The sequence below is a fragment of the Hydra vulgaris genome, chromosome 02, assembly GCF_038396675.1.
Source record: "Hydra vulgaris chromosome 02, alternate assembly HydraT2T_AEP".
Classification (NCBI taxonomy): domain Eukaryota; kingdom Metazoa; phylum Cnidaria; class Hydrozoa; order Anthoathecata; family Hydridae; genus Hydra; species Hydra vulgaris.
This window is the reverse complement of record NC_088921.1, coordinates 36,774,800-36,784,012: the sequence shown is the minus strand read 5'-3', so window position 1 is coordinate 36,784,012 and position 9,213 is coordinate 36,774,800. Positions and strand designations below refer to the sequence as shown.

The following is a 9,213-nucleotide window of genomic DNA, read 5'->3' as shown; positions in this document are numbered from 1 at the left end:
TTGCTCACTAAATATAATGCCATCAGGATAGCATTCTTTTCTTGCTAATAAAATATTACTATATAAAGGATATATATTTGCATTTCTTTCCTTAGCTGTAATCCTTATTTTCTGATAAGCTCTTTGGGACAAACCAGCTGAGACCATCAAAGCCAAACCTTCTTTTGGAGATAATTTTATAATAGGCTTTTCATTTTTAATCATATTAGCTACTTTATTGGGTTGACTGGGAGAAGAAACCAATTGGTTTAAAGTAAAACACAGACTATAGCATTGACTTCTCCTTGAACTTACTATAGCAGATAAGATCAACTCGTCATAATTCTGATTTGTTCCCATTTTTTCACTCTTCCTTCTTTTTGTTCTGTTGCTTGATTGTTTCCATTCGCGGCATTTTCTTCCGAGTGTTTTCTTTTCATTTTGATACGCTATGTTATTAAAAGTTGACGCAATCGAATGTTCTAATTTTTCTAGAATAGCTAGATCTGATTGAACTTGCTTCTTCAATTTCAAAGCAATCACGTTGTCAATTATGATTATAAAGTTTCTTTTTTAAATTTTGAATAAAATTTTACATTATTTAGTATACTTCTATATTGTTTAGAAAAACGCAAGTGTGTCTGATTAACTTCCAAAATGTAATCAAAAAGTAAATTTTGAAGCAATTCATTTTTATCGATTAAAACTCTGTCTTTAATAACTAAATAAAGCCGATGTTTAATAAATTTTATATTCATTTTAAACTAAAAAGAGAGATAAATTATTTTAACTTTTGTATGCATATATATATATATATATATATATATATATATATATATATATATATATATATATATATATATATATATATATATATATATATATATATATATATATATATATATACATATATATATATATATATATTCTACAACATAGACAACTACATAAGCTTTTTTTTTTTTTTTTTAAAAATCTTTGCTTCCAACAAGGCTGCAAGCAGCCACTAATTAAAGTTGGAAGTTACTGTAAGAGAAAAGATGAAGGTTGTAGAGCAAGATAACGATAGACGGACGATTTAAAAGATTGCAAATTATATGAATCAGGAAAGCAAGATGAAGGAAGCGAATTCCAAAGAACTGATGTTCGAGGAAAAAAACTAGACGAATAAGCGTTTTTGGAGCACTTAGGAACAGTCACAGAAAAAAGATGACACTTAATTGAATGACGAGTAACACGAGAATGAATTTTAGTAGATGGTACAAGAGACGCTAGCTCTTTAGAGCCGTGCCCATTATAGTATTTGTAGAAAAGAGAAAGAGAAGCAACATTACGACGATGTGATAATGGTTGAAGGTTGGCTGCAAGAGCAGGTCCAACTATGTTTACAATGGGTTTTTGCATCTTGTCTAAAAGAGAAAGGGCATCATTAGAAGATCCGCCCCAGATATGGCAACAGTATTCCATACAAGGCCGGATTTGAGATTTATAGAGATAGAGAATAGAATCCAGAGTAAGAAAGTGGCGAGCTCGATAAAGAGATGCAACTTTAGCAGATGCTAATTTTGCAACCGATTTGATATATGGTTTCCGAGAAAGATTGGAAGTAAGAGTTAATCCTAGAAGATGAAGAGGAAGTGACTCATCGAGTACATCACCGTTCATAAATATAGGAAGATCTAAATTATTGCGATAACGATTGGCTGAAAAAAATTGAGTTTTATCTAAATTAAAGTTCACCAGCCACTGTGAGCCCCATGCTGTAGCAGAAGTGAGATCCTTTTCAAGCTCAAATGCCCCCTCCAGGCAATCAGAGGGTGTTGGTTTCTTATCACGACAAGAATAAATGGTAGTATCATCAGCAAACAATGCCGCCTTAGATGTGAGAATATCTGGAAGATCGTTAATGTAAATTAAAAAGAGTATATGGCCAAGGATAGAACCTTGAGGAACCCCTGAAGTTACAGAATAAGAAGAAGAGTGTTGTTCATCGAGGACAACTTTTATGCTACGATTGGAAAGGAAGGATTCAATGATCTTAAAGATGTTGCCGGATACACCATAAGAAGAAAGCTTATGGAGAAGACCAGCATGCCAAACTTTATCAAACGCTTTTGAAACGTCAAGAGCGATGACCTTAACCTCTCCACCTTCATCTAATGCACGATAAAACCTGTCAGTTATTACTGTTAGCAAATCAGCTGTAGAACGAGAAGATCGAAACCCATATTGATGGTCAGAAAGTAAGTTATTAGATTCAAGATGAGAAATTAAGTGTTTGTTAATTAAAGATTCAAAAACCTTGCTTATGATAGAAAGAAGACTTATGGGACGGTAGTTAGACGAATCAGATCGCTCCCCAGAATTTTTGAAGCTATGTACTAGAATAAAATAAAATTAAAAATTTTGTTCAGACGTGTTAGGAAAAACTCGCAAAACACGAAAGTTGCTAATTTTTTCTATAAAATGGACTTTTTAAAACTACATTATTTCCGAATGAAAAAGTTGGGGCAGCTAACTTTTTTGGTTTCTTATAGAATGATACAAACTCTCTTTTAAAAAAGAATTGGCTTTATGAAGGAAGTCTAATGTGAAGAGTCCTAGCACCATTAAAATCGTTAAAAAGCATTTTTTTTAAATGCATTTTTTACAACTTGTATAAATACATATTTAAATTTTTTTTATAAACTAAAATAGAATTATCTATTGTCTTTGCATGTTATAAAAACTAAAATAAAAAAACTTTGTATATAGGGAGAAAATTAAGTTTTAATAATGATAAAATTTTAATGACAAAAAAAAGCTGTTTTCGATCAATTTCAAACGTATATTAACGTTTAAATCTATTATTTCAGTATTTATTTTTTTATACCATTAGAATCATAAGTGAATCATAAATGAAATTACGCTACTCAAAAAACTATATTTAGGCCAAATTTTTAGTGTTTCTGAATCACTGTGTAATGGCGCGAAATATGCACAGCTCGCTTCAAACCCTCGATCTCTTGCTTTATAGAGCAAGCGCTCTAACCACTGCGCCACGGCCGCTTAAAAATACTTGTAGATCAAAGCCAGATTTCCGGAACAATTTTAGGTCAAACTTGGGACGAATGGAGTAAGCACGAATTTTATAAGTCCAAACTGGCATAAGTGTGAACTTACATACGTGCGGTCTGGCAAAAGTGCGCCAAAAAAATTTGCAAACATTGGCATAAATGCGAAGTGGCATAAGTGCAAAACAATTACAAAAACTGGTATAAGTGCGCCAAATAAACTTGCAAAGATTGGCATAGGTGCGAAATGTCAATTTACAATTATGTTAATATTTGCAATTTTAATTAGTGCACCTACGTAGTTTTTGTAATTGCTTTGGACTTATGCTAATTTTTGTAGATTTATTCGGCGCACTTATGCTAGTTTTTGCAACGCTTCGCACTTATGAAATTCGCGCTCATTCAGCCTCCCGGTCATACTTTTTTTTGATACATGAACTGTTACAATTACAGGGTTAATCAAAATTATAATCACTTGTATTGAAAATTATAATCACTTGTATTCAAAATTATAATCACTTGGATTCAAAATTATAATCACATCTATTCAAAACTATTATCACATCTATTCAAAATTATAATCACTTGTATTCAAAATTATAATCACATGTATTCAATATTATAATCGCCTTAAAATTCATGAAAATTTTATTACTTTCGTGATGGTAAGAAAAGCAAGAAAGCAAGTAACGAAAGAAATTTATAATATGGTTATAAATATGCAAGAAAGCAAAAAATATACTATCAAACAGATTTCAAATACCATAAATCTCTGCACCAGGGCGGTTGGAAAAATAATTAAAAAATATGAAGATGGAGTTGCGTTTGTATCATCTGGTGAAAAACTTAAAGCAACTTGTCTTAATAAAAGAAAAGTTTTTGATCCAATTAAACAACTATTATACAACTCCATTTTAATTGATAATTCAATAACACAAAATGAGTAAAAAACTCTCATACATGGTGTAAATGGTGTTATAATATCACAACCATCTATATCAAGAAAAATTAAAAAGATAGGGATGAGTCGAAAAAGACTCTCTTTTATTCCAATTGAAAGAAATGATATAGAAAAAATCAACGCAAGAATTATCTATGAAGCCGAGATATCAAGAATCGGGAATAAAAATCTCGTGTTTCTTGATGAAACTGGTTTTAATCAGCATACGAAAAGAAGATATGGTTATTCACCTCTGAATATAAAAGCCTTTGTTGCTGTTCCAGCAAATAAATCGGTTAATAAAAGTTTAATATGTGCTATTGATTACAATGGGATCATTGGTTATAAATATAGAACAGGCTCTTATAATGGAACTGAATTTATTAATTTTATTTCAGTGTTGGCTCCATATTTCGCATCGCACCCGAATAGCATTTTAGTTATGGATAATGCCAGAATTCATAAAACTCATGAAGTTCTAAGAGTATTAAGTTCTCTTAATATTCCATTTCGATTTATTGAGCCTTATTCTCCTGAATTGAATCCAATTGAGGAATATTTTTCAATGTTTAAATCAAGATATTGTGCAGTACGAAGAGCAAATCCAACATTAACAATTGAACAATGCTTAGATTTGGTAGCATCATCTGATAATGATTATTCATTACAATGCCATGGATTTTATGAAAATATGAGAAGATAGGTTGAAAAGGCTCAAAACGGTGAACAATTCATTTAATTAAATAAATAATATAATTTTTTTATTTAAAATTTTATTAAGTTTTTAATAAAAATTGTCAATAATTTTGAATATATGTGACTATAATTTTGAATAGATGCGATAATAATTTTGAATACAAGTGATTATAATTTTGAATAACCCTGTAAAATAAATATAAAGTAGACATGAAAATTGCGCCCAGGAGTGCCTCTTAATGCCACAAAATTTCACATAGGGGAGCGGTATCTTTAAAAACGCATAAAAATACGTGTCACGCATTAACAACTCCTGTTGAATTTAACTTCAGGGCCTTTAACCAATATTTAGTGGAACCTTCCTAATGGACCATCTTGAGTATCACAGAAGTATTGTAAGAACTCACAGGCGCGTAGGATATTTTTGGGCCAAATAGTAAAAACAGAGGCTAACCCTAGGTCTCCCTTTTAAAGTTACAACACTTTAACGTATGCACATAAATCACATTCGCGCGACGAAAATAATCAAATTTATTTGTTAACTATCTACGACGTAACCTTTTAGGTTTACGTCACACTACAGATCGATAACGAGTTTAGGGTTCAACGAGTTTAAGGTTTCACAAAATTATGGGGACACAGTTGCCGCCTCCAGTTTTTAAACATAAAGAATAACATTAAAAAAATCAAATTCCGAGAACACAAATAAAATAAAAAACTATTTCGTAGACCAAAATTATTTTTCAAAATGTTTTTATGAATGATTAGAAGCGATATATAGGCAATTGTCTTCGGGAAAAAAGTAATGTAACAAGCATAAGCAAACATAAAAAAAATTTACACCATTAGAAATTCAATTTTCATCCCCCTCTTAATCGAAGAACTAGATGGAGAGTAGACTCTTTTTGAATGTTATAATCACCCAGTGTTCTGCCATCTTCTAACTGTTTACCAGCAAAAATCAAACGTTGTTGATCTGGTGGGATACCTTCTTTGTCTTGAATTTTAATTTTTACATTGTCAATAGTATCAGCAGGATCAACCTCCAATGTGATGGTTTTGCCAGTTAAAGTTTTAACAAATATTTGCATACCACCTCTCAATCGAAGAACAAGGTGAAGGGTTGACTCTTTTTGAATGTTATAATCGCTCAGTGTTCTGCCATCTTCCAACTGTTTACCAGCAAAAATCAAACGTTGTTGATCTGGTGGGATACCTTCTTTGTCTTGAATTTTAGCTTTTACATTGTCAATAGTATCAGCAGGTTCAACCTCCAATGTGATGGTTTTGCCAGTTAAAGTTTTAACAAATATTTGCATACCACCTCTCAATCGAAGAACAAGGTGAAGGGTTGACTCTTTTTGAATGTTATAATCGCTCAGTGTTCTGCCATCTTCCAACTGTTTACCAGCAAAAATCAAACGTTGTTGATCTGGTGGGATACCTTCTTTGTCTTGAATTTTAGCTTTTACATTGTCAATAGTATCAGCAGGTTCAACCTCTAATGTGATGGTTTTGCCAGTTAAAGTTTTAACAAATATTTGCATACCACCTCTCAATCGAAGAACAAGGTGAAGGGTTGACTCTTTTTGAATGTTATAATCGCTCAGTGTTCTGCCATCTTCCAACTGTTTACCAGCAAAAATCAAACGTTGTTGATCTGGTGGGATACCTTCTTTGTCTTGAATTTTAGCTTTTACATTGTCAATAGTATCAGCAGGTTCAACCTCTAATGTGATGGTTTTGCCAGTTAAAGTTTTAACAAATATTTGCATACCACCTCTCAATCGAAGAACAAGGTGAAGGGTTGACTCTTTTTGAATGTTATAATCGCTCAGTGTTCTGCCATCTTCCAACTGTTTACCAGCAAAAATTAAACGCTGTTGGTCTGGTGGGATACCTAATTGTAAAAAATGACTATTTTTATTTTACAAATAATAACATTATTTATATCTGCAAATTATAACATAAATTAGAAAAACAGACAATCATTTTATTACTTATTAACTAAAAAAAACTAGCATAAATACTAATTGCAAAATTCATTTTGAAATTAGGAGAAAGTTAACATAATTTACAAAATTCTATTACAATAGTCTATTTTGATTAGATATTTTTGAAGAACTTATTCTTAAAAGTTATACTACAACTTATATATCTAATTAAAGTATTTTTTCACAAATTATGTCACAAAACTTAAATTGTGTGACATAAGTACCTTTAAAACTTAGCTTTTTAAATACCTTAAATAACAAAACAGGTTAACATTCTTTAGGATCATTCAAAATAAGATTTTTAATACTTAATAAAACGCAGGAAAAGTTATGGTAAATATTCGAATTAGAATTGAAAGTTAATGACTTCAAAAGCCTGCGATTTATTTTTTAATATTCGCGCAAAAACACATGAAAAGATTTTGACTTTTTAGTCAAAATCTTACTTTGGATCATCTTAAAGAACGTTAATCAACAAAACATTGCACAAAAAAAAAATCTTTTTATGTGTTTTTGCGCGAATGTCTATACTATTGTATCATTATCTATTGCAATCATTATTGTTTTTATTTAAAATAAATTTAAATAAAACTCATAAACGACCTTGAAATGGATTTTTTTCCTACAATGTGTAACTAAACCAAGTAAAGATACTAAATAAAAAATATTTCAGTAAATAAGCATAAGTACCTTCTTTATCTTGAATTTTTGTTTTCACATTTTCAATAGTATCAACAGCTTCAACTTCTAAGGTGATGGTTTTCCCTGTTAGAGTTTTAACAAAGATCTGCATTTTTTTAAATTAGCACTTGATAAATCCTTAAGTCTTAGTACGTAGCCTCTCAAAAATTTTTTGCACTGCCTGAAGCGTTAATCTTCCCTTATTTATACGTTTATTTTCTATTACCAAGTTATTTTTAAAAAAGTCATATGACTGCTTATTTTCTATTTTATTGGATAATTATAGTTCCAGGCTTTTACATGTAAGGAGGTTTTAAAAAAATTTATTTTAATTTTTTTACATAATAAATGCTTTAAGCTATATTATAAAACAAATTTAATTGTAAAAAAAATAATAAGTAATGTGTATTTATTATAATTTATACTTTTTTTAAAATGATATATATTTATATATTATTTTACTTTATTTTTAGTTGCCCCAGTTAATGTTAAACAATATTTAACAAAATATGGGGGTTTTAATCTAATAAAAAATAGTTGTTATATAAAAATGAAAATTAAAATAAAAAATTGTATCTTATATATCGAACATTATAAAGTTAATACAGTTTTTAATATTTTATATCAAATAAATTTGTTGAATTAAAAATAAAATTATTACTTTTAAAAATTATTTTTTACTGCCTGAAAGATAAATTAAAAGTTATACGGTCGCACCTTCTCATTAACTTTTTTGACGTCATTTATTTTATGAAAACAGTTATTTAACTAATTACAGTCTTAACGGTGTGATGGAATGAATGAACGGAATGAATCATTCACGTAAATATGATATTGCTTAATTGTAAATTTAAGGGCTATTAAACTTTTAATCAAGTTAAAATGTTAATTAATGTTAAATAATTTTCGATTTACTTTAAAATCTTTTAATAAAAAATAACTATTAGCTCATTCTATATGAAATCATCCAGACCATGTCACTCTTACGTCTTAGAATCTCTTTATTTTTAAATATTATATTAAACTGCAAAAATTTTAGCTAAAAATATACATGGGTCGTTGAGAGTTTGTCAGTTGAAATAATGCTGATACAGCATTTTCACGGTTATATAAAGAGACAACAAAGCAACTTTGCATATCGTCGGTATACAGGGGAAATGCACTTAGTCCATTTTCGGCAGTATGGAGTTATATATATATATATATATATATATATATATATATATATATATATATATATATATATATATATATATATATATATATATATATTTATATATATATATATATATATATATATATATATATATATATATATATATATATATATATATATATATATATATATATTTATATATATATATATAATAAGTTTAGTATTTAATTAAAAACAGTTAAAATTTATATTATACGGCGGTTATTTTTGACTGTTTTGACCACGGCGGTTATTTTTGACTGTTTTTCTCCTAAATGCTTTTTTAAAAAAATACCATAATTTATCGAAACTTGATCCAAAACGTCCTTAAATGATAATTTTTTTCGAAAAATTGCAAAAAAGATAATCTTTAGCATTAAAATAGGGTTATATAATAGTATTGTTAGTATACTTCGTTAAATAGAAAATAAAGTCTGCTAGTTAAAAGTTATATAGATATTGAAATTCAATTTCTTTTAAAAACTAGTACTAAAACTAAAAATAATCAGCGTGATAGACTACATGACGACGTTATTAGCTATAAATTACGTTTAAAGATAGTTTTCTAGTTGATCTTAAATTCCAGTTTACAACTAAATGTCTAATTTAGAGTTATATAGTAGTTTGAAGCAAAATAACCATCAAAATGTCTGTTTTTTTACAAAATATAAATTT

At 28.9% G+C, this 9,213-nt stretch overlaps 2 protein-coding genes across 2 annotated transcripts; one reads left to right on the top strand and one right to left on the bottom strand.

The window, feature by feature from the left end:
* Window positions 1-4,054: 4,054 nt before the first annotated feature.
* Window positions 4,055-4,675, top strand: LOC136076038 (uncharacterized). Its single transcript, XM_065789502.1, has one exon. It carries the CDS (start codon window positions 4,055-4,057, stop codon window positions 4,673-4,675), a length of 621 nt encoding a protein of 206 aa, XP_065645574.1.
* Window positions 4,676-5,389: 714 nt separating this feature from the next.
* On the bottom strand, window positions 5,390-7,570 carry LOC100212621 (polyubiquitin-B). The gene is made up of 2 exons (XM_065790771.1): window positions 7,353-7,570; window positions 5,390-6,568 (listed from the first exon to the last, which is right to left on the bottom strand). Exons 1-2 carry the CDS (start codon window positions 7,453-7,455, stop codon window positions 5,529-5,531), a joined length of 1,143 nt encoding a protein of 380 aa, XP_065646843.1. The 5' UTR covers window positions 7,456-7,570; the 3' UTR covers window positions 5,390-5,528.
* Window positions 7,571-9,213: the final 1,643 nt, after the last annotated feature.